General features: G+C 45.2%; 1 protein-coding gene across 6 annotated transcripts in view; it reads right to left on the reverse strand.

The window, feature by feature from the left end:
* The window catches only part of TMEM178A (transmembrane protein 178A), a 36539-nt gene that overhangs the window by 3179 nt on the left and 9510 nt on the right, over positions 1–23850 (reverse strand). Inside the window, exons 1-4 of one of the 6 annotated variants that reach the window (XM_061625559.1) lie at positions 21480–22139; positions 5944–5982; positions 3650–3763; positions 2635–2772 (exon numbers count right to left, since the gene is read on the reverse strand). In XM_061625559.1, coding sequence (XP_061481543.1) covers positions 2635–2772; positions 3650–3763; positions 5944–5982; positions 21480–21915 — 727 coding nt within the window. In that variant the 5' untranslated portion in view covers positions 21916–22139. Of the gene's footprint in view, positions 1–2634; positions 2773–3649; positions 3764–5590; positions 5695–5943; positions 5987–21479; positions 22146–23850 lie in introns of those variants that run through there. The other 5 variants (XM_061625561.1, XM_061625562.1, XM_061625560.1 and 2 more) reach the window with 5 other exon arrangements.

Here is a 23850-nt window from a genome sequence, read left to right on the forward strand (position 1 = left end):
GTCCAGTTCTGGTCTCCGCACTTCAAGAAGGATGTGGACAAACTGGAACAGGTTCAGAGAAGGGCAACAAGGATGATCAGGGGACTGGAAACAAAACCTTATGAAGAGAGACTGAAAGAACTGGGCATGTTTAGTCTGGAGAAGAGAAGACTGAGGGGAGATATGACAGCACTCTTCAAGTACATGAAAGGTTATCACACAGAGGGTCGGGATCTCTACTTGATCATCCCAGAGTGCAGGACATGGAATAATGGGCTCAAGCTGCAGAAAGCCAGATTTCGACTGAACATCAGGAAATACTTCCTAACTGTTAGAGCAGCCTTTCCCAACCAGTGTGCCTCCAGATGTTGTTGGACCACAATTCCCATCTTTCCTGACCAGTGGCAATGCTGGCTGAGGCTGATGGGAGTTGTGGTCCAACAACATCTGGAGGCACACTGGTTGGGAAAGACTGTGTTAGAGCCATACGACAATGGAACCAATTACCTAGAGAGGTAGTGGGCTCTCCAATGTTGGAGGCATTCAAGAGGCAGGTGGACAGCAATCTGTTGGGAATGCTTTGATTTGAGTTCCTGCACTGAGCAGGGGGTTGGACTTGATGGCCTTATAGGCCCCTTCCAACTCTACTAATCTATGATTCTATGTGCTTTAGGCATCACTTCCCAAATGCCCAACAATCAGCTGATTGTCGGGCATTTGGGAAGTGCTGAGCAAAGTGCTTTGCAAAACCTATGCTCAGTCTTTCCCAAGTGCCAAGCACAGGGCTTGCAAAGCTTGCTCAGCCTTGTCCACAACACTTTCTAAATGCCCAACAATCGATTGCTTGCCAGGCATTTGGGAAACATTGTGCTCCCCACCCCTGTGGGCCAGCTTTGGGCAGGTGTCAATCACCTAATGAATGTCATGCTAGTGGGGTGGGGAGATAAAAATCAGGCCCGCCAGGTCAGAAAAGCTCCCTATGCCTGCTCTAAAGAGGTATGGGCAGAGAAGGGGAACCAAGCCCCTCCACTGTCTTTCCATTCTTTCAGCTTTCAGCAATTTGCAACACTGTAAGACTTCCACCCCCTCAAAATGTCATTTTTGTTTCTGCCTGAATGAGAAACTTTTTTGAAGCAGGAGAATAGTAGGAAATCAATGCAAAATATTATGACTGTTTTTCAAGGAGAAGGAAACGCTGAAAAATCTTGCCATTTCCAGGTCCAAGGTGTCAGCAAGCATCACAAAAGTAAGCACAGCTTTGTGTATCATGTGAAAGCACTAACAAAAGAAAGCTGAGATGAACCAGAATTATGTGCAAAGGGGGGACACACACATCTCCCCCACAACCTCCTGAGTAGGGTTGCCAGGTTCTTGGCCTGAGACTGATCCTGTATCTTTAGGAGAAGAGAAAGTCAGCCAAGTGCAGGTGTTCTTGCAACACTGTAATGGGAAAAACCACAAGGTGGAATTCTCCCTTCCCCCTGCCCAACTTTTAAAGATACAGAAGATCTCTTGGAGGCCTGTGGGTATCTGGTTGGCTACTGTGACAACAGGATTCTGGAGTAGATGGACCTTTGGCCTAATCCAAGATTATTTATTATATTTTCAGCCAAGACCATCTCCAAAAGTGGTCTACAGTTTAAATACCCACAAAAAGGGGCACTGTATTAGGGATCTATGGTGGTGTGTATGGCAGTTGAAGTTAGACCCAATACAGTGCAGGGATCATACACCTGTCTTTAAGCATGAATATACCTGCACCTGGGAACTCTGACTGGACTGAGGTTCCTTGCTACATGTTCACTGATGTTTAAACAAAAAAGCCATGACAATTGTTCACATTTTATCTGTTTCCTTCAAGGAATCCCAGTATCATATTGGTGTGCCCGCTGCAATTGTGTTTGCCATGTAAACCTCAGTAAAAGGAATTGGGACGCAAAACAGATGCTGGTCTGCTTTGCACATCACACTAAGCCAAATTATGCCTTAGCACAAACATGCAGGCTTGTAGAGAGGAGAAACAAACATATTGGCCTGGCATGGACACCATGCTAAGCTAACAATGGCTTAATGCAAATGTGTAAGTGTATGGTCTTCAGGAGAGGAGATCATGGCAGCTTTGCTTCTCCTTGGTCGTGCTGCTGGTTTGGCTTAGCATATTATTTGAACCCGGGCTTGTAGCTTAGCTCTCTCAAACAACGAGCCATAAAGCAGAGAACCTGTTTACAGCCCACAGTTAGTCTGGAGAGAGCTAAACCATGAGGCTAGGTTCAGACAACATGCTAAACCAAGCCATGGCTTAGCTCAGCACACCACACCAGCAGCACAACCAGGGCAGGAACACAGCAACTGCAATCTCCCAGAGCTTGCATATTCACACATTCACGCTAAGCCATGGCTTGGTGTAGCATAATGCCGCCCTGGGCTCCTGCTGGGAGGAAGGACAGGATAGAAATCAAATAATAAATAAATAAATAATGTACAAATGTGTACATTGTACAGACCAATGTGCTTGCTTTTTGTTTCCTTCTCTGAGCACTCTTGTCTTTCAGAATGCCGGAAGTGCATAAGTACTTGCAATGGGACAAGAGGGTTTACTGGTAATTCTACAAGTCTTCTGAAGAAAGACATTAGCAGGCGGAGGTGAAATGGTACCTGACATAAGGAAAAGGAGGCCAGCAACGTGCTGTGTGAGGCTTTCCTCCCAAAAGAAACTGACTGTCGTTACGATGCACCCACAGAGAAGAACAGCTGCTGCCATCCCAAGAAAACCTGCTGTGATTCTTCTTAGATCTGTTTCCAGAAGTGAAAGAGGAGGAGATGAAATTAGCACCAGCAGCAGAAATTAAAATTTCTATTAAAAGCTCTAATCCAGTTTTGGCCAACTTGGTGCCCTTTGGCCATGCTATGCTGGCTGGAACTGATGGAAGTTGTAGTCCAAAACATCTGGAGGCCACCAAGATGGCAAAGACCGTTCTAATCATATGCTCATGTTTCTGAGAATAAGCCACTCTGAACCTTGTGGGACTTACTTCTGAATAAGCATACACAGAATTAAACTGAATAAGTATATATAGAATTGTACATGTCCACTAGCAACAAAAATGTAAGCCATGCATTTTTCTGCTGCTGCGGCACACCAAAGCAGTTTCCATCAAGCATTAAAAATCCCTTGACAAAAGAACTTCCTTGAAATGTATTGGGAGCAATATCCATCTGTGCAGCTGTTTTTTTCTTCTTTTTTGCCTTTGATTTATAGATTATCATTTATGACATACAAGTAGTTATCACAGATTCTCTCTCTCTCTCTTTACAACTGCTGCCCTGGAAAGTGTAAATTTGTTGTTCCTGTCCACTTTCTTCTCTCCCCCCCCCTTTACTATAACACAATGACATTTAACAAAACTGTGCAGGACTGTGTTTATAAAATTAAATAGGTTCTTTATTTTGCATAGGTTATTGGCTATGGACCAGAGGGGAAATTTCCTACACCCTTTTCAGTCATTTTCTATTAAATTACATACTGAATGGCTAGCTAGTTTTGCAAGATAATGTGCAACATTTCCTAACCTGAGCTGCCATGTTTTGTGGCTGTTATAATGGGTAAATCATAGTATTTAGCATCACATTAGGAAGATCCTTTGCACAACTTGAATACATAAGTACTTACGTAACAGGTGCCATTCGTCTTGCTGGATAGTCTTGGTTAAATTGAATGGGATGTTGCGTAAGCGCATCAGTGGAGCAAAGTGGTACTTGATTGCCGTGCATCTCTGAGTGATACCTTTATGAAGGAAAGGGCAGAAATACTGAACAAATTCCGTTGAAGAGGGATGGATGGGGGGGAGGGCTCTTCAGCACTGAGCAATCTGTTGTTAATTATCTGCAAGCAAAGGGGGAGCAGTTTGGGAGAACAGAGTTCAAAGGAGGTCAATTCCCCCACCCCACAAAAATCTTTATCTTTTCAATAGGATGTATCAAGATGTGCCTTAGCAAGAGGGAGGCTGAAGAGGGAAGAGACCCCTGACTCGAAAAGATGTTTCAAAATGTGTTGCTATGAACATAAGAACATAAGAAGAGCCTGCTGGATCAGGCCAGTGGCCCATCTAGTCCAGCATCCTGTTCTCACAGTGGCCAACCAGGTGCCTGGGGGAAGCCCGCAAGCAGGACCCGAGTGCAAGAACACTCTCCCCTCCTGAGGCTTCCGGCAACTGGTTTTCAGAAACATGCTGCCTCTGACTAGGGTGGCAGAGCACAGCCATCACGGCTAGTAGCCATTGATAGCCCTGTCCTTCATGAATTTGTCTAATCTTCTTTTAAAGCCATCCAAGCTGGTGGCCATTACTGCATCTTGTGGGAGCAAATTCCATAGTTTAACTACGCGCTGAGTAAAGAAGTACTTCCTTTTGTCTGTCCTAAATCTTCCAACATTGAGCTTCTTTGAATGTCCACGAGTTCTAGTATTATGAGAGAGGGAGAAGAACTTTTCTCTATCCACTTTCTCAATGTCATGCATAATTTTATACACTTCTATCATGTCTCCTCTGACCCACCTTTTCTCTAAACTAAAAAGCCCCAAATGCTGCAACCTTTCCTCATAAGGGAGTCGCTCCATCCCCTTGATCATTCTGGTTGCCCTCTTCTGAACCTTTTCTAACTCTATAATATCCTTTTTGAGATTGTATTGTTTTGTTGCACTGTATTGTAGCTTCTCAGTTTCGTTGTTATATATACATATTGTAATTGTTATTTTGTATATTGCAAAGAGACTGTGTTAAGTATTAAGCGGTATATAAATATATTAAATAAATAAACTAATTCACTTCACAACCCCAGATGAGGATTCTACATCCTTATCTGCTTAAAAAATAAATGCATCCAGCCAGTTCAGTAGGGCTGCTTGAGCACCATGATTCACATGAATACACTCATGCAGATTAGCTGTGCAAATGGAAGTCTGGGTTTCTCAGGATGTGTGAGGGGTGAGAACCACTTCAGTTAATGCAGGAAACCCATCCACAAGCCATACCCACTCTCTCTCCTCTCTGACTTGTAAGCAATTAGCCAAACCCTGGGAAGAATGAAATGAAAAGAAGGTGGGTAAAGACTAAAGGATTGACAATAAAATTGAGATGGGAGGAGGAGAGGTCCCTCAAGAACACTCAACAGGTTTTGTCACAAAGCCTCTAAAAGAAGGAGGGGGAAAATCATATCATCCAGGACTCTGGATGCTTCCAGACTATTGCTATTTTCGGGCAGAAATCAGTCATAACACCAGCAAATTCAGGTTGCACAATTTTAGATTGTGAGGAGGTCTTGCGCAACAAACCCATTTTCCCCAAAGACTGGATTTTTTTGCAATAAGCAAAGTGAAGAGGGAATGTTCTAGAAAGTGCAAGACAACACTTGCTTTGATTCAGTGTCATCTAACTTTCTTGCAAACAAATCAGAAGGAATGCTCATTAAATAGCCAACATCACCTAATCTCCCTGCAAGCAAATCAGGATAAATGCTCAATAAAGAGGTTGTCTGGAAGCATCCTTGTTCCAAGTATAGTTAATGGCTCTCACACAAGGCCAGAAAGGGCAGCTAGATCACATAATTTCACTACCTTTTTATTCGACTTTTAAATGTAATTTCTGGCAATGACCAAAATACATAGCTGAGCCTTGGGGAGATAGCTATTGTTTATCGAGCACAGGCCTTGCATGCAGAAGATCCCAGGTTGACTCCCTGGTGAAAAAACAAAATGAACTGCCTTCAAGTCAATTCCGACCTATGGCGACCCTATGAATAGGGTTTTCATGGTAAGCGGTATTCAGAGGGGTCTACCATTGCCTTCCTCTGAGGCTGAGAGGTACCCAAGGTCACCCAGGGAGCTTCACGGCTGTTTGGGGATTTGAACCCTGGGCTCCCAGGTCATAGTCCAACACTCTAACCACTACACCACACTGGTGTACTTACTGTTAAAAAGGACTGTAGGTAGGCAGCTGTGGAAAGATCCTTGCTTGGAGAGTCACAACCAGTCAGAGGAGATAAGACATTCAATGCACAACAAATAAGAGGAATCAAAGGTTGAGTGGGAAAAAGACAAACTGACAAGAGGCTATAATAACATGGATATGTTTTAATACAAATTGGTTCTTTTTTATCATGCCAATTTCTTAAAAGGCTGTGCTTAATTAATTATTAAATGTATATCCCGCCTTTCCTCCAAGGAGCTGAAGGCGGCATCTAAATATGATTCTCCTCCTCCCAATTTTATCCTCACAACAACCCTGTGAGTTAGGTTAGGCTGAGAGACAGCAAACGGCCCAAGGTCTCCCTACATGGCCAAGCAGGGATTTGGACACTGGTCTTTCCAGGTCCCAGTCTGACACTCTAACCACTACACTACACTGGCTTTTCTATTATGAAAATCTGAACGGAGGAAATATTAATATTTAAAATGACTTTAAAATTAGTTTGGACTTTTAATAAATATCAAAACTTTACTTTATGTTTAGGCTATGCAGAAAAAATGTGGGAGCTGGAAAACAATTTTTCCCTGCCTTCTGATTTTCCCAGCAGTTTTTTCCTGGACTGGCAGATCTCTAACACTGCCTGACAGTGCTTTCATCTACAAACACACAACCCCCTGAAGGAGCATGTGATGTACCTTGCTCAAATGCATGGCAATTGCACTACTCCTGAGGACTCCCAGAGACATTGTGGTAGCAGCACAAATGCCTTCCAGAGTTGCTACGGGCATGGTATTATATGGCAATGCCCCATCTTGGCTGGATGATGCTCTGAACAGAGACATGGCCCTACAGGAATCACACCACTCTCTCTGCTTTGCAAGATCTTGATGATTCATTTCATTTGCATGATGTGTTCTTTCCGTTTTGCATAATGCTGAAAGCTCCATCAGCTCTCCATGAAGTCTGCAGGAGCAAAGTGCTCAATAGCTAACCAGCACAACTGGCCATTACCAACTAAGAAACTCAATGAAGATGTCGACCCAGTGTGCGGCACATGTGAAAAAGGCAAATTCCATGCTAGGGATCATTAGGAAAGGTACTGAAAATAAAACTGCCAAGATAGTAACGCCATTGTATAAATCTATGGTGTAGCCTTATTTGGAACACTGTGTACAGTTCTGGTCGCCTAACGTCAAAAAGGATATTGTAGAGTTGGAAAAGGTTCCGAAAAGGGCAACCAGAATGATCAAGGGGATGGAGTGACTCCCCTATGAGGAAAGGATGCAGCATGGGGGGGGTTAGTTTAGAGAAAAGGCAAGTAAGAGGTAAGGCATGATAGAAGTGTATACGCATAGCACAGAGAAAGTGAATAGAGAAAAGTTTTTCTCTCTTTTTCATAACACTAGAACTCGTGGACATTCAATGAAGCTCAGTGTCGGAAGATTCCAGACAGACAAAAGAAAAGTACTTATTCACACAGTACATAGTTAAACTATGGAATCCAGCCAGTGGTCCATCTAGTCCAACATCCTGTTCTTGCAGATGCCCCAAAAGGAAGCCTGCAAGCAGGATCTCAGTGCAACAGCACTCTCCCCTTCTGTGGTCTCCAGCAACAGCCTGACTTCTTTCCCTTTCTTCCCTCTCCTTTCCTCTTCCTTGCCCCTACAAATGACTGATTCAAAATTGTAGCCCTCACATGAAGCTTGACACTAAGCACTTCAACATTGGTGGTGGCTTTGCATTGGGGAACCTTAGTATTTGTAAACTGTTTAGCCCTGGACTGAAAAAGTAAATGCCATATACTTCTGGCAGCTGCTGATGCCATTTGGAGTGTTTCCACATGATTAGGTTGATCCATGTGGTGGGGAAGGGCCATAGCTCAATGGGTAGAGCACTCACTTTGCATGCAGGAGGTCCCAAGTTCAAAGCCTGGCATCTCCAAATAAGGACTGGGAGAAATCCATGACTGAAATCCTGGGGAGCCATTGCCATCCGTGTAGACAATGCTGATCTAAATGGACCAAGGTATTAGGCAGTTTCCTATGTTGTTAATAGCTCACAATATCATACTCCATCCCTTGTGGAGCCCCACCACTCAGTCACACTTGGTGGTCGTAACATGAGAATTGGCTTTCACAACTAGAAGTTACTGTACAGCCCATTGCACCTAAAACTGGAGATGAACTCATTTATCTTCTTTAGAACCAGGCAAATGCTTGACATGGTTAAAGCCTGCTCGCCTATCAAATATAGCAGCACAAGTTGGTCACTACTGCCTTGGATACATATCCCATTTGTCCAATAGATAGGCTAAGCCTGGAGATATGCAGATTTACACCAAGTGACCATTCTGGCCATGCTTTGCTGAGAAGAGTCATTGCTGCAGAATGCAAAATGATATTTGGGATATTATCAGAGGCATGGAAGGCTGAGACACCGCGGCATGTATTGAAAGGAAGGTATTTTCTCCTGCTGTATGGTGTAGCTGGATATAAATATTAATGTTCTCCACAGAGAAAGCAGCAGTGAAATGTCATAATGATTCTGCTGATTATGATAATGAAAGCACTTAAAGCAGTATCTATTTTTACATTTTGCTACTAATAGAGAAGTACATCCCTTGACTGAGGCTGACACAAACTTCCCCATTTCTGTTTGCCCAGCACAATTAAAATAATTTATAACCCAATTCTCAAGACAATCTACTGAATGCATGTTTGCATTTTTGGGGGCACTGCACTGAAACATTTTATTAAGAAGATTGTTTTCTTGTGCTTCAACTGCTGTGATATGCCACGCATCATGCTAAGGAAAAGATTGCAACTGTAATAATTTTCTCTGAAAGCCCAGTAAAAATACCTACATGTTAGAAACCCAGTAAGAAACATAAAGAATCACAGAGTCATAGAGTTGGAAGGGGCCTATAAGGACATCAAGCCCAACCTCCTGCTCAATGCAGGAATCCAAGTTAATGCATACCTGACAGGTGGCTGTCCAGCTGCCTCTCGATAGAATTATAAATGCATCACTTAATTTTATTATTGGGTTTTTAAAGGAAAGCATTATGGTTACAGGTTTCTCCTTGACATGATGTGTGAGAACAATGGAACAGGAAAAACTGAACCCAAATTGAACCATCAAGCAGTGGTCTCCAAGTCTGATCTGGCCTTTTGTGTTCTTCAGCCACACTGCCTATCTATAGCACCCCTAGGCTGACCTACCAACAGGGATCCCATGATAGACCACACCTCACCATTTGGGATTTCCTGGAAGAGTGTGCTATATATTGCTTAGTAGGATAATTTAAAGTACTTAAAGTTCATTATGTATTTACACAGCTGCCTTCCCTAATGTGGGATCCTCCAGATGTTTTGGCCAGGGTCAACAAAAGAGATGTTGCCTACACACCTACACTCCCCTCCCACTGCCTCCCACTCCCTTTCCTCCCTCCACCCCTCACAGTATTCCTCCTTCACCTCTCATTTCTTGTCTTTCTTTTCTTGTTGTGCTGCTATCACATAAGTTGTGGCAGTTTTCACTACTGCCACCTCCTACACCTCCTCCCTGCCTTGCTCTGAGGAATGGTTGGAGGGGGAATCCTTCCTCTGAGAGAGGCATTCTGGGCAAGGTGGCTGGAAGAGTGCCTGCGGATAAAAAGCCTGTTTAAACTTGGGCAGGGGGGAAGTTACTTTATTTATTTTTTACAAAGTTTAGACAGAATTTCTAGCTATCACAGCTCTCTCCTGGCCACCTGCCCGGAATGCCTCACTCTGAGGTAGGATCCATCCCCCTTGGCCATTCCTTAGAACAAGGCAGGGAGGAGGTGGAGGGGGTGGTGGAAAGCTCTGCCTCACCAGTGGCTGGCTAGCCTGTGGCACTGGTGTTAGCAGGAGGGCTGGTAGGCGAGTGGGCCAGTTGGCCAATAATGAGGAAAGTGCATAGGGCGCCACGAGAGGAGTGCCATTTCATCACCCTTCCATGCCCACCACCTGAGACAATTGTCTCATTCTGTGTCATGACTGGGCCAGCCCTGGTTTTGGACTACAGTTCCCATCATCCCTGATCATTGACCATGCTTGTTGGGACTGATGGGAATTACAATCCAAAACATCTGGAAGACATTAGGTTAGGGAAGACTGTTGTACAGTATTAGAATTAATGTTAGGTAAAACAGTTTTGAATAAAATGTCACTTGGCAACTGGATGTGGTTGCCAAGGCAATTCACAGGAACACAGGACGCTGCCTTAAACCGAGTCAGACCATTGATCCATCTAGCTCAGAATGATCTACGCTGACTTGCAGTGGCTCCCCAGGAATTCAGATGGGATATTCCCAGCCCTACCTGGAGCTGCTGGGGATTGAACCTGGGACCTTCTGCAGGCAAAGCGGATGCTCTGCCACCGAACCATGGCAGCTACAAATCAGCAACAAATTTTATGGAAAAGTCACTTTGGAGAGTCAAGAGAGAAGAGGTGGTCACCCAAAGTAGGCTGCTAGGAAGTTTCACTGCCCACAGCCATTGCTTCTTCTGCATATTTCTTATAACGTTGACAACTGTAGGGGTGGGGGGAACCAAATACCTGAATTTGGCCCTAGGGTCTCCAATTGCTGATCCCTAGGCTAGAGCATTGAGTTGGATGCAGGGAAGCCAATTTTCAATCTGTAAGCTGTGAAATTCATTGGGTAGACTTGGGCAAGCTCCTTAAATGAATCAGGAAAAACTTCCTAAGTGTTAGAGCCATATGACAATAGAACCAATTACCTAGAGAGGTAGTGGGCTCTCCGACATGGGAGGCATTCAAGAGGCAGCTGGACAGCCATCTGTCAGGAATGCTCTGATTTGGATGCCTGCATTGAGCAGGGGGTTGGACTTGATGGCCTTGTAGGTCCCTTCCAACTCTACTATGATTCTATGAAACTACTATACATCAAAAAATTCACAATTTTTTCACTTTTCAAAAATTAATTGAGCTATTAATGGGATATCTTATCCCTTTTTCTCCCTCGCCCCAGGCATTGAGCTTACAGCCTAAAACTGCAATCCTATACATGTCTACTCAGAAGTAAGCTCCATTGGGTTCAATGGGACTTACTCCCAGGAAAGCATTATTAGATTGCAGCCTAACTCACTATTTTAATGAAACGACCACCTCGTAAACCTCAATTTCCCAAACTTGACTGTCCTACACTGACCTCATTTACACCTGTAAGCAAAATGTCACACTCTAGAATATACAGGTGCGTGTGTCTTTTCAATAAACAGGAATAACAGTGGTTTTACTAGTGTATATGAAGTACTAAAGCACAGAAGCCTTAGAGCCCCAAAGGAGGGTAGAGAATATTAAAACTACCCTGCTTGTGCAATGAAACATGGCAAGGGATTGACCTTTCTTTTTTTTGAAGTTTTTTATTTATTTCAAAAATAAGAATACAACAAAAATTAGAGTTAGAAGATATGGCCACCCAGGATACAAATACACTCATCTTATTACTAATACATGAAATGATGATATTCAAACCATCCTTCTCTCTTTTTCTTAGGTATGGAACAGGGAAGGATTCGGTCATGCACATCTCAATATAGGTCCTTATGTATAAAAAGCCAAAGTGAGTGTCTCACGGATTAGATCTTTATGAAGTACAGGACTTTACGTCTGAAGACCAGCCAGTGACGGGAACTTTTGTATATGCTTGCCATAAACTACTGATTCCTGAATGGAAAGCCCATACGTTTTTCGCCTGCTAGCATGTGACATGAACAGCAATGAAAATAACTCTGATGTTGAGGCTTTGAACACCAGGTAGGTCTTGAATGGCCCAACAGAGACAGCAAGCAAAACCTGGAGATCGATGGAGGGCTGAGGCTCACAAGCTTCTTCCCTGCTCCCTTCCTCGCTCCCCTCAACACATAAAAAAGTGAAAGTCCAAACCACATATCACTAGAGATGCAAAGGCCTGGAAAAAATGGAAAAATTCAGGAAAAAGCTGTTTTCCCCCATCTTTTCCCAGGAAAAAAACCCCTGAAAATTTTGGAAAAAAATATGGCTTTCCTCCCCAGTTCCCCCCCCCCAGGCTTTCACATCTCTAGGTATCATAAGGTTCTCTGCATGCAAGGTTTCCCTTTTGCTTAGATCAGAGATGGGGAACCTTAGGCCCTCAAGATGTTGCTAGACTACAACTCCTATCTCTCCTGACCACTGGCCCATGCTGGCTGGAGCTGATGAGAGTTGCAGCCCAAGAACATCCAAAGAGCCACAGATTCCTCATCCCTTGTTTAGAAACTGGCCCTCTTCTCTTAGTGGTCATCAGAATAGGGCCTAAAGAGATCTGATGTTCAAATGCACAAGATTACTCTGTTGAGGTGCCCAGTTCTACATATGCTGAGAATAGTGGGAGAAGTACATAAGGTTGAGATGTACTCCTGATCTCACAGTGCACCAGCGATGTATTTGTCTGGGGTCGTGGGGTGGTGGTGTCGTAGGCTCATTACTTTTTTGAGAGCAGGGTCCCAGACAGGTCCCTATGCATGGGCCAAAAATCATGAAAAGGGAGCATCTTAGCCACTGAGAAGAGGTCTTGTCCTTTTGTGCTGATTGCAGCCAATCAGAGTGAAAGGAGATGAGTCAGACACTGAGAAGATTCTTCTCAGTAGCTAACACATAAACTTCACCTCTGAATTTGCCACTACACTACTGCAGTGCACAGAGGGGACCACAGCGAGGCACATTTAACGTTAATGTAGAATGCTGCTGCAAGGCTGTTGAAGTGGTCATTCATTCATTCATTGGCGATCACTCATGGCCAAGTAAGATTGTCTTCCAGGGTAAGGTCTTTAACAGTGGGTCCGTAAGTGACTGTGGAGGCCAATTCTGGATCCACACAGCCTCCCACAGTGAGGACATAGGTTTCCAGATGGAAGATGGTCACGATGAGGATTTGCTTGACATGCCTTCCGCTTAGCTCATTTGTCCCTTTCGCCCTGTACTCATGCTTCTTCAAAGTCCATAGCACCTTTGATAATGGCCGACCTCCAATTGGGCACTCATGGGCCAAGACTTCCCAGTTCTCGATGCTCATGTTACATTTTTTTAGATTAGCTTTGAGAACATCTTTAAACCTCTTTTGCTGTCCACCGATATTCCGTTTTCCATCCTTAAGTTGGGAGTAAAGTAGCTGCTTTGGAAGACGGTGATCAGGCATTTGAACAACATGGCCGGTCCAGCGAAGTTGATGTTGGAGGATCATTGTTTCAACACTGGTGGTCTTTGTTTCTTCCAATACGCTAACATTAGTCTGCCTATCTTCCCAAGTAATTTGCAGAATTTTCCAGAGGCAGCGTTGGTGGAATCTTTCAAAAAGTTGGGAGTGGTGTTTATAGATGGTCCATTTTTCACAAGCGTACAGTAAGGTTGGTAGTACAATGGCTTTGTAAATAAGCATTTTCGTCTCCCTGTGAATATCCTGATCCTCGAACGCTCTACGCTTCATTCGGGAGAATGCGGCATTCGCAGAGCTCAGACGATGCTTCAGCGTCGATGTCAGCTTTTACAGAGAGATGGCTGCCAAGATAAGAAAAATGATCGACATTCTCCAGCGCCGCACCATTAAACTGGATTGATGGCGCTATAGAGGGATTGGTTCGCACTTGCTGATGAAGCACTTTGGTTTTTTTGATGTTAAGCGACAGGCCAAGCTTTTCATATGCTTCTGCAAAAACATTTAGGATAGTTTAAAGATCTTCCTCTGAATGCGCGGAGACCACATTATCATCGGCATATTGAAGTTCTATGACAGAGGTTGTAATTACCTTACTTTTTGCTTTCAGCCTACTGAGATTAAAAAGCTTTCCATCCGTTCGATATGTGATTTCCATGCCAGTGGGAAGTTTCCCCTCAACAATGTGTAGAATCATGGAAATGAAAATTGCAAATAAGGTCGGAGCAATGACGCACCCTTGATTGTCGCCTGATCCCACTTTGAATGGATCACTTTGAGAGCCATTGTTATCCAAAATTGTCACCGTCATGTTATCATGGAGGAGTCGCAAAATATTCACAAATTTATCAGGGCATCCAATTTTCAGAAGGATGGTCCAGAGAGCAGTTCGATTTACAGTATCAAAGGCCTCAGTCAGATCAATAAACGCCATATACAGAGGTCGGTTTTGCTCCCTGCATTTTTCTTGAAGCTGTCATGCAGTGAAGATCATGTGCACTGTCCCCCTGGAAGGGTGGAAACCATTTTGGGATTCAGGGAGGATGTCTTCTGATATAGGTAGGAGGTGATTTGAGAGGATCCTTCCAAGGATTTTACCTGCAGTAGTTAGAAGACAGATGCCTCGGTAGTTCCCACAATCTGTTCTATCACCCTTCTTGAAAAGAGTGATAATTATGGCATCCCTAAAGTCTTCTGGGATCTCCTCCCTCATCCAGATTTTTTCGATGAGCTTATGAAGTTGTTGTGTAAGTGTTGAAGTGGTACCCAACCAACAGTGCATAACACCTGTGTTGAAAGAGCTGCACTATGCTACCAGGTCAAGTTTATGATCTTGCTATTAGCATATAAAGTCCTGAACAACTTGGAATCAGGTTACCTTTGGGCATGCCTTACCTTGTATACCCCTGCCTTTGAGCCTCAGGAGAAACACTCTTTGCAGCGATGTATGCTCCCAAGGTTCAACCTATCTCCTCTAAACCCAAGGCATATAGTGTGGTGGCACCTGCCCTTTGGAATGCCAAGCACTGGGATTTAGATGCCTGCTTAAAACTCATCTGTTCACCCAGGCTTTCCCTGAAAGGTGATCCAGCTACATTTATGTATTAATCTGATTTGATTAATCTGGTGGCTCCATCTGTGGAATGCCCTCGTCAGTGAGGTGGATCTGTCTTCATCATTATTGACTTGTAGAACGAATCTGAAAACATTCCTGTTTGCCCAGACATTTGATGGCTGTTCCTGGCAACCTAGGGATCACTGGATGAAAGATTGTTTTTAACTGTAAACTTTTTTAGAATGTTTTTGACTGTTTTTAGCATGCTTTTATTGTTATTGTTAAATTGTTTGGGTGATGTGTTTGCCATCCTGGGCTCCTTCAGGAGGACAGGAGGGATATAGATTCAATATACTAATAATACTAATACTAATAATAGACAAATTGACTGATATCCAAGGAGAAAAGGGCTGCTGTTGCTGTTGTTTTATATCAGTATCATTACCAGTTAAGTGAACACCATTTATTATTTCCTGGAATAAACACTGCAATTTTGTATCTCAACTTTTTTTTGCAAAAAATCAGTACAAATTAATAAAATGTTTAAAAAGTAGAATGGTACCAAGAGGTACTAATTTCCTGGGTCAACTTGACCCTTGTCTCTCAAATGTAGGCTTGATACATTTCTGACAGCAAGTTATTTTTGTTTTGTTTTAGCATTTCAGCCAGCTTTTGGGGATCACTAGGCTGCCAACAATGTCTCAGCCAAGTCAAGGAATGTGTTATGAAGTATCAACCCCTGGAGTTTGGCTCTATTCTGTCTTCTTCCTGTTCACACCGATTGTGTGCAAAAGCTTTAGAGGAGGTTATGCCATTTTTTTCTGGCATATTTATTGCATATGAGTGATTCTGCGAGGATAACAGCCCTTAGTGGCGAGCCACTCTTGTGATCCAAACTGCTCCTGCTACACACTAATGGCGCTAACAAGTTAAATCATGGAATGTTCTACCCCAAGACCTTGTTTGTGATGGCCACCAACTCCGATGCCTTTAAAGGGGGATTAGACAAATCCATGGAGGGTAAGGCTACCAATGGCTACTTGCCATTATGGCTATATATTGCCTCCAGTACCAGAGGCAGTAAGCCTCTGAACACATGTTCCTGGAGAACAACAGAGGGACAGGGATATGGCACTCATTACCTGCTTGTGGGCTTCCAATAGTTGGCCACTGTGGGAGACAGGTTGCTACACTAGATCAGCCTTTGGTCTAATCCAGAAGGGTTCTTCTTATATTCCTAAGAGGTTTCCTTTCATTGTGCACTTAAGGCTCTTGAGAGGTTCTGTGCCCATGCAAATTTCAGACTAATACTGACTCTCCCTCTCTCTAAGAGCCTTCTGGATCAGGCCAGTGGCCCATCTAGTCCAGCTTCTTCTTCTTCTTTATACATTGCCCTTTTTCCAAACTGGAACTCAAGGCGGCTTCCAGATAAAAGTAAGCATATCATTAAGAACATATAAACATATAAAAATCAGCATTAAAACAGAATTAAACTATTAAGATGTTAAAACCAATTAGCCATACACTTAAAATACTTGTTTTCACAGTGTCCAACCAGATGCCTATAGAAAGCCCACAGGCAGGACCTGAGCACAAGATCACTCTCCCCTCCTGCAGTTTCCAGCAACTGGTATTCAGAAGCATACCGCCGCTGACCATGGAAGCAGAGCACAGTCATCATGGCTAGCAGCCACTGATAACTTTCTGCCCCATTAATTTTTCTAACCCTCTTCTAAAACCATCCAAGTTGGTGGCCATCACTGCCTCTTGTGGGAGCGAATTCCATAGTTTAAGTGTGAGCTGTGTGAAGAAGTACTTTTATTTTGTCTTTCCTGAAACTTCCAACATTCAGCTTCATTGAATGTCCACGAGTTCTAGTACCAGGAGGGAGGGAGAAAAACTACCCTCTCTCCTCTTCCTCCATGCCATGCATAATTTTATACTTTCTCTCTCTGGCAGTCGTGGGGAATCTAGGGCTGTATCCAGGTGCAATCAAGCACTTGAATCCTAGGGAGGTGAGTAGGAGGCAGGGATCCCTGGGATTTTTTTTGGAAGGCTACCTGAGTGGGACCATGATTTGTCAACAGTTTATTTATTTATTCCCACCACTTACAATTTGTTGTTGTTGTGTGTCTTCAAGTCGATTACGACTTATGGCGACCCTATGAATCAGTGACCTCCAAGAGCATCTGTTATAAACCACCCTGTTCAGATCTTCTAATTTCAGGTCTATGGTTTCCTTTATGGAATCAATCCATCTCTTGTTTGGCCTTCCTCTTTTTCTACTCCCTTCTGTTTTTCCTGGCATTATTGTCTTTTCTAGTGACCACTTACAATATGAATGCAAAAAAACCCTCAAAAAATGTAAACAGCAAACCCAACTAAACAAGTAACATACACTAACAAAACATAAAAGTGAGGGGAGTAATGGGGCTTGTAGATTGCATCAGGCACCCCCTACTCCCCCCCATTATTGGAGTCACACACAGAAAGGATGTGTAAACACACCCACTGACACATCACATAGTAAACTTCTTATTTCTACGACTATTTCCTATTATTCTGTGTATTCAGAGTTCCAAGAAACATCCATGCAGTTTGTCCTTCAGGCCAGTCATTATATTCTATGCAAAATGAAGATGTTCTTTATCATTGTTACATTTAACCACTTCATTAACCCAACATGTTTTCACATATGTCTCAAAAAGCAAGTTTCCACCGGCTACCACATCTTGTTCAGGATGCTATAAAATTATAGTTTTTCCTTTCATTTAAACTCATTTTTGGCTTTAGCACTTCTGGTGTGGTGTAGTGATTAGAGTGATGGACTAGGACTGGTGGGATTTGGGTTTAAATCCCCCATTCAGCCTTGAAGCTCTTACTGGGTAATCTTGGGCTAGTCACTATCTCTCAGCCTCACCTTCCCCACAGGGCTGTTGTGAGGATAAAATGGGCAGGGTACATGTAAGCCACCCTGTGTTCCTTGGAGAAACAGGAGGATAAAAATGTAATAGAGAGGAAGGAAGAGAAGAGAGGGAGGGTCACCACTGGCTCTGATGAGAAGCCAGGTTTAGAGAACCTTTGGCCCTCCAGATGTTGCTGAACTACAGCTCCCATTGGCCATGCTTGCTGTTACCGTCCAGATGTTGTTAGACTGCAACTCCCATAATCAACAAAGACTGGTCACGCTGACTGGGGCTGATGGAAGTTGTAGTTCAGCAGCATCTGATGGGTCAAAGGTTCCCCACACCTGCATTGGATAATGGAAGAGAAGGGCTGCAAGGTCACTCCACAGCACAGCGGAAAGACCAACAACTTTTGGCTCCTCCTCTCCTTGAATGGTTTCCATTCCAGACTTGCAACTAAGAACTGCTATCTGAATTTTCTCATTTCCTTCTCCCTCAATATTCATTTTCCTTTTGTATTGTGTCTTTTTATTTTTTAAGCCTCGGGACAGGGACTGATTTATTTATTTTTATTAAACTGTAAAGTGTCCTGGAAGCCTTTTTCGGCTGAAGAGTGAGGTAAGAAATATTTAAATAAATAAAAACAACAATGTGCTAATTCAGAAGTATGGACATCCAAAGTTTAGATCTGACTTGTTGATTTATTTAGATTATGTGAAATACCATTTTCAATTATGGAACTATTTATTCCCAAACAGTTGGCTAACGGGCACACAAACAGAAATTTTACCTTTCCTGATAACTTCCTTGTCAATAGCATTTCAGAAATAGGAAGCTGATCTGTTCGAGTTAGACCATTGGTTCATCTAGCTCAGTGCTGTCTACACTGACTGGCAACAGCTGTCCAGTGTTTCAGGCAGGGGTCTTTTCCCCAGACCTTTTTGGAGATGCCAGGGATAGAACCTGGAACCTTCTGCATGCAAAACAGATGCTCTAGCACTGAGCTATGACCCCTCCTGTTGCTGCTACCCCCTGCCAGTTCCACTCTGATTCTTGTCTCTTTTGAAAAGTATGTTACAGTCTGCATCATGTATTGTCTACGGTGACAAGAAGGTGTCCTTTTTTGCTGCCTTTATGCTTCTTTCCCTCCTTAGAGTAGGGATGGGGAACCTGTGGTCCTCCGGATGCTGTTGCACTCCAACTCCCATCAGTCCCAGTCAGCATGGCCAATCTTTGCTGATTATGGGAACTGCAGTCTAACACCATCTGGAAGGTAACACGCTGGTTGCCCCGCCTTAAAACACGTAATACATGCACGCGTACACACACACCAGTGAGAAGTGGTTTTAGGTGGTGAAACTCAGGCCCAGGGGTCAAATGCAGCCCTCCTGGCCTCCCTATTTATTTATTTATTTATATCCCGCCCTTCCTCCCAGCAGGAGCCCAGGGCGGCAAACAGAAAGCTAAAAACTCTTTAAAACATCATAAAAACAGACCTTAAAATACATTAAAACAAAACAATGTTAAAAACAAAAAAAGCTTTAAAAACATCTTTTAAAAAGGGTTAAAAACATATTATTAAAAAATAAAAAATATGTGTCCCTTGGGACTCCCCACACTACAACTCCTCTTCACACCCTCTCTCCCCAGCCCATTCGCCTCACCAGCCCTGCTTCACACCCTCCTAGAGTGTTTCTGCCTTGCTGGAAAGTGTCCTTGCGCTCTTATAATGCCCCCTGCTTGCCTGGGTGGAAGATGGAGAGGGTTGCATAAATGTGTTTAGAAACTAAGTTTATATTCATTGCTCTACCCACTCTGGCTTATGGCTCCACCCACCACTGCCATGTGGCCCCCGGAAAATTGTCCAAAAGGGTATATGGCCCTTGGTCTGAAAAAGGTTTCCTATCCTTGCAATAATGACAAAAAGATGTAACCTGATTCTGAAACTAACGTGGCACTAGAGCACACAGCTTTCATTTCTGGAGAGCTAACTCACCAATATTTAAGATTACACAGATCAGAACATCCCTGTCTTGCCAACATGTGCTGTTTATTTGGGGAGAAGGACAAAAGGCAACTGGGAACAGCAACACCTATGGCAGCAGAGAAGAGGATAAAGAGGGATTACATTTGGAGTTTCAGCGTATTTTGAAAGTGAGCAGCGAAGAAAATGAAGGAGAAATGTCAGAGGGATTGTGCCAGCAGAACTAACATTTTGGCCACAAGTAAACACTCATCCTTTTCCCCTTCCCTCTTTTTTGGCTGTTGTTAACAATAACTTACATTCAGAAATTAAAGCTCATAAAACTGAAGATGAAAAAACAAACAGCCTTTTGTACCCAGCACTATCAGATGTCTAATAAGAATGATTATCTGGGTGCCTAACACAAACACTCTCTACTAAACACCAAACACCAAACAGAGAGTACATTTAAGGTTTACCTGCTGGGATTACAGAAAGGTCAAAATGCTAGTTTCTTGATTTAAGAGGCCTATCGTACCACTACAGAAAGGTGGTCAATGGTTTATGTGTGCTTGGGGTGGGTGAGGGGAGTGAATGCTGCCTCTGCATGCCAGGTCACTGAACAGTATCCATTTATTGTGAAGGGAAGGTCACAGTGCCTTTGTATTAAGAGGTGAGTGCAGAGGCTGCAGTGCATTTTCAAGAAGAAAAGGGTACTCGTGGGAAGCAAGAACCTGCATGATGCATAGATGCAATAACAGAAATGGTAGCAATGGATGGCTGCTTGCATTTTGTGGACAAAAGACACACACAAACAACTATATGACATGCATTGAAGGCATGATTTGGGACAGAGAAGAGGGCATTGGAGACGCAATAACAAGGTGTCATGGTGTGGCAAAGAGTGGATCAGTGCATGTAAGGCATTATCTACAGTTCTATGCTGAAGCACACAAGAAGCATTGGAGGAGGGCAGGAAGGAACAATATGTGAAGGATAAGGAGAAATGGGGTCTAGAGAGCTTCTGGTTCTGCACACTGTCAACGGGCTAAGTGCACAGTGTCACTGTCCATGCACACTGGAGTTGATGGAGATCCATATTACAGATTCAACATGTGCTGCCTCTGTGTGATTTGTGTGTTCCATGAATTGAGAAATGATGGACCAGCATAAGCTGGAAGGATCACGGCTATTTAAGGAAATGGGCTAAGTATTCTCGCAATCCGTGGTCACTATGCCATGCACTCTACCACTGATGCACACTACCAGTTCCCAATTAATTGTTCCCTTCCCTTTCTAAGGTTATGGGACGAAGAGGAGGAGCGTACCAAGCCCAACATGCAGGAGAGTTGCGGGACAGCGCTGCATGGGAACAGTGTGCTGGAAAGCTTAAAGACAATAACCAGAAGTGATATAGGGTGCCACAAATGACAGAATACTGCGGTGGAATGGAAGAGGACAAGGCCAGGGGACATCAAAGTGGCAATGCAATATTAAGTTATTCTGTGTGCCAAATAAGTGACTTTGCACAGAGATGGCACGGGGGGGGGGGGCTGTGTACAAAAACAAGTGTGTGTGGGTGGCTGTGAACTGGGAGTGACAGGTGCAAGAAGTCAAAGGTACTGAAAGGCAATTGGTGCCCTGATTCTGCATGGAGGTCTCAGAATGGGGTGCCCATGGAATTGAGAGGGGTGGTACGACTAAAGGGTGGCTGTGACTTGAAGGGGAGAGAGAGAGAGAACCACATCGGTGCGGTGGAGAGACTAAGGGAGTCCTGCACGGTGATCCTGTAATGGGGGAACCTATGGCACCCTCTACTCATTCCACCAGCAGGCGAGGAAGAAGGAAAGTGAAGAGGACGCGAACAGCAGCTGCCGCCGGCCCCCCGACTCCTCACCTCTCTCCACCAAGCTGTCGAGGTCCCTGTCGACGCCCAGGACGTAGCATGTCCTCCAGAGGCCGGCGTAAGTGGCGAAGAGCGGGCGGCCGCACCGGGACTGCAGCACCCCGAGCCCCACGAGGGCTCGCCAGTTGTCCAGCAGCAGGAGGTCGCCGGTGGGCCGAGGAGACGGAGCCGCCTCCGCGCCTCCGCCGCGCGGGAGCCGCCGCTTGGCGTCTCGCAAGGGCAAGTGCGGCAACGGCAGAAGGCGGTGGCGCTGCTCGGGCGAGTGGGCGCTGCCGGCGCGGTTCTCGCAGCTCTCGCGGTGGCGCCGGGGGTCGGTCTCGTACCAGTGGTCGCTGAAGATGGCCGTGACGAGCAGCGCCAAGGAGCAGAGGCTGAGGCACAAGCTGAGCGCGCCCACCAGACCTCGCCCCCCGCTGCCACCGCCCATGGCTCGCTCCTGGGACGCCCCTCGCCCGGCACGCGGTCCCTCTTCAGTGGACTCCCCGACTGTCGTCAGAGCCCCTGCGTATAGCGGCGGCAGCAGGTGCAGCCCCGCCGCCGGCGCCCAGGAGGGACCATCCCCGGCGCACGCACGTACTGCCGAGGCACGGCAGACTGGTCAGGCAGGCGAGCGGGCGGTGCCCGTCCCTCCATCCCGCGCTTGTCGTTCACTCCCCACGGGTGGGCCGCGCCGCACAAAGGACGGCGCGGGCACCTGCAGCTACACCCGACGGCCGCTAGGGGGAGCAGCGCGGCCGACCGAGCTTCAACTGGACGGCGATGAAGCGCAACGAAACGCGCAAAGAGAGCGCCGCCGCTATCGGGGACAGAAAGGCGCGATCCTCCTAGGGAAGCGGGTGCGCACGAGGAATGTCCCCCCTCTCGTAGTCGTGGTGCGCAATGCCCCCATCCTTGATAGCGCTGCAGTTAGATCATGTGAGATTCTGGACTTAATGGCTTCGTGAGGCACAAACACACACGTGGTTTACATGGTGAAATGTAAATGTACTGCCTTCAAGTCGATTCCGACTTATGGCGACTCTATGAATAGGGTTTTCATGAGGCTGAGAGGCAGTTACTGGCCCAAGGTCACCCAGTGACCCGTCTATTTCGCTTACTTAGAAATGCTGTATGCCAGCCTTGCTGCGTTTGTCATTCCTTGCTCATTCCTCTGAGTGGGGCCGCGGGCTTCTTCCCTCGAAGCCTTGCCCCGACGGCACCACTGTTTCTAGGCACCTCGTTTGCTGGGCATGTAGCTCCGCCGACTTCACAGGGGACTTACTCCCCGGAACGCGTGTGACGAAGCGCAGCCTTCCTCGCCTCAGCCTGGATGGCACCAGAGCGGTGCTATGTTGAAAACGGAAACGTAGGAAGGCCATTGGGCCATCTAGTTCAGTAATGTCCGCACTGACTGGCAACGGCTCTCCAGGGTTTCAGGCAGGGGTCTCGACCAGTCCTCCCCGGAAATCCCGGGGACTGAACCTGAGACCTTCTGCATGCAAGGCAGATGCTCTACCAATGTGCTACTCCGTGGAAGAAGGCGAGGGTTTATTTAAGGATGTGAAGGGGGCCTGCTTCTCACCACTTTTGCGTTGTTAACTTCCTTATCATGTGGGGACGGCTTTCAGGTGCGTGTGTGTGGGGAGGAGATTAGACCCAGGCTCCTTTGTGTGACATTCACACAATGCCCCCACCCCACAATATTCTAATTTAAACTGTAGACTCAATTTTGTGCTGATGTTCAACATTATTACGCATTGAAATTATCTCAATGGAAAGTCCCTTATTAGAGCACGTACAGAGTTACTGTACTTTCCTTTCTAGAGGGCCCATTGCGAACTGGCGGACCACACGCTTTGGGTGTAGAAGGTTCCACCTCCCACCTGTGGCATCGCATCTCATGCACGAGACAGAGGAACAAAGGCTGCCTGAGAGCTTGGGGAGGAGCCACCAGCCACTGTAGGTAATACTGGGCAAGATGAATCAATGGTCTGACTCAGTATCAGGCAGCATATATATATGAGAGCCAGTGTGGTGTAGTGGTTAGAGTGCTGGACTATGACCTGGGAGACCAGGGTTCAAATCCCCACACAGCCATGAAGCTCACTGGGTGACCTTGGGCCAGTCACTGCTTCTCACCCTCTGAATACCTCTTACCACGAAAACCCTATTCATAGGGTCGCCATAAATTAAGATTGACTTGAAGGCAGTCCATTTCCATTTTCATATATATCTATATCCACGCACTCTCATTCTCTCTCTTTCGACTCCATATAAACCTGCAGATCTCTGGTGTCTCATGATAAATAAAATGCTGGCTTATTTTTGGCCTGGAGCCCAAGTACGGTCACCCTCCTCCCCCCTTTCCACCTGGCAGGATGCC

The sequence above is a fragment of the Rhineura floridana genome, chromosome 4 (assembly GCF_030035675.1).
Source record: "Rhineura floridana isolate rRhiFlo1 chromosome 4, rRhiFlo1.hap2, whole genome shotgun sequence".
NCBI lineage: Eukaryota > Metazoa > Chordata > Lepidosauria > Squamata > Rhineuridae > Rhineura > Rhineura floridana.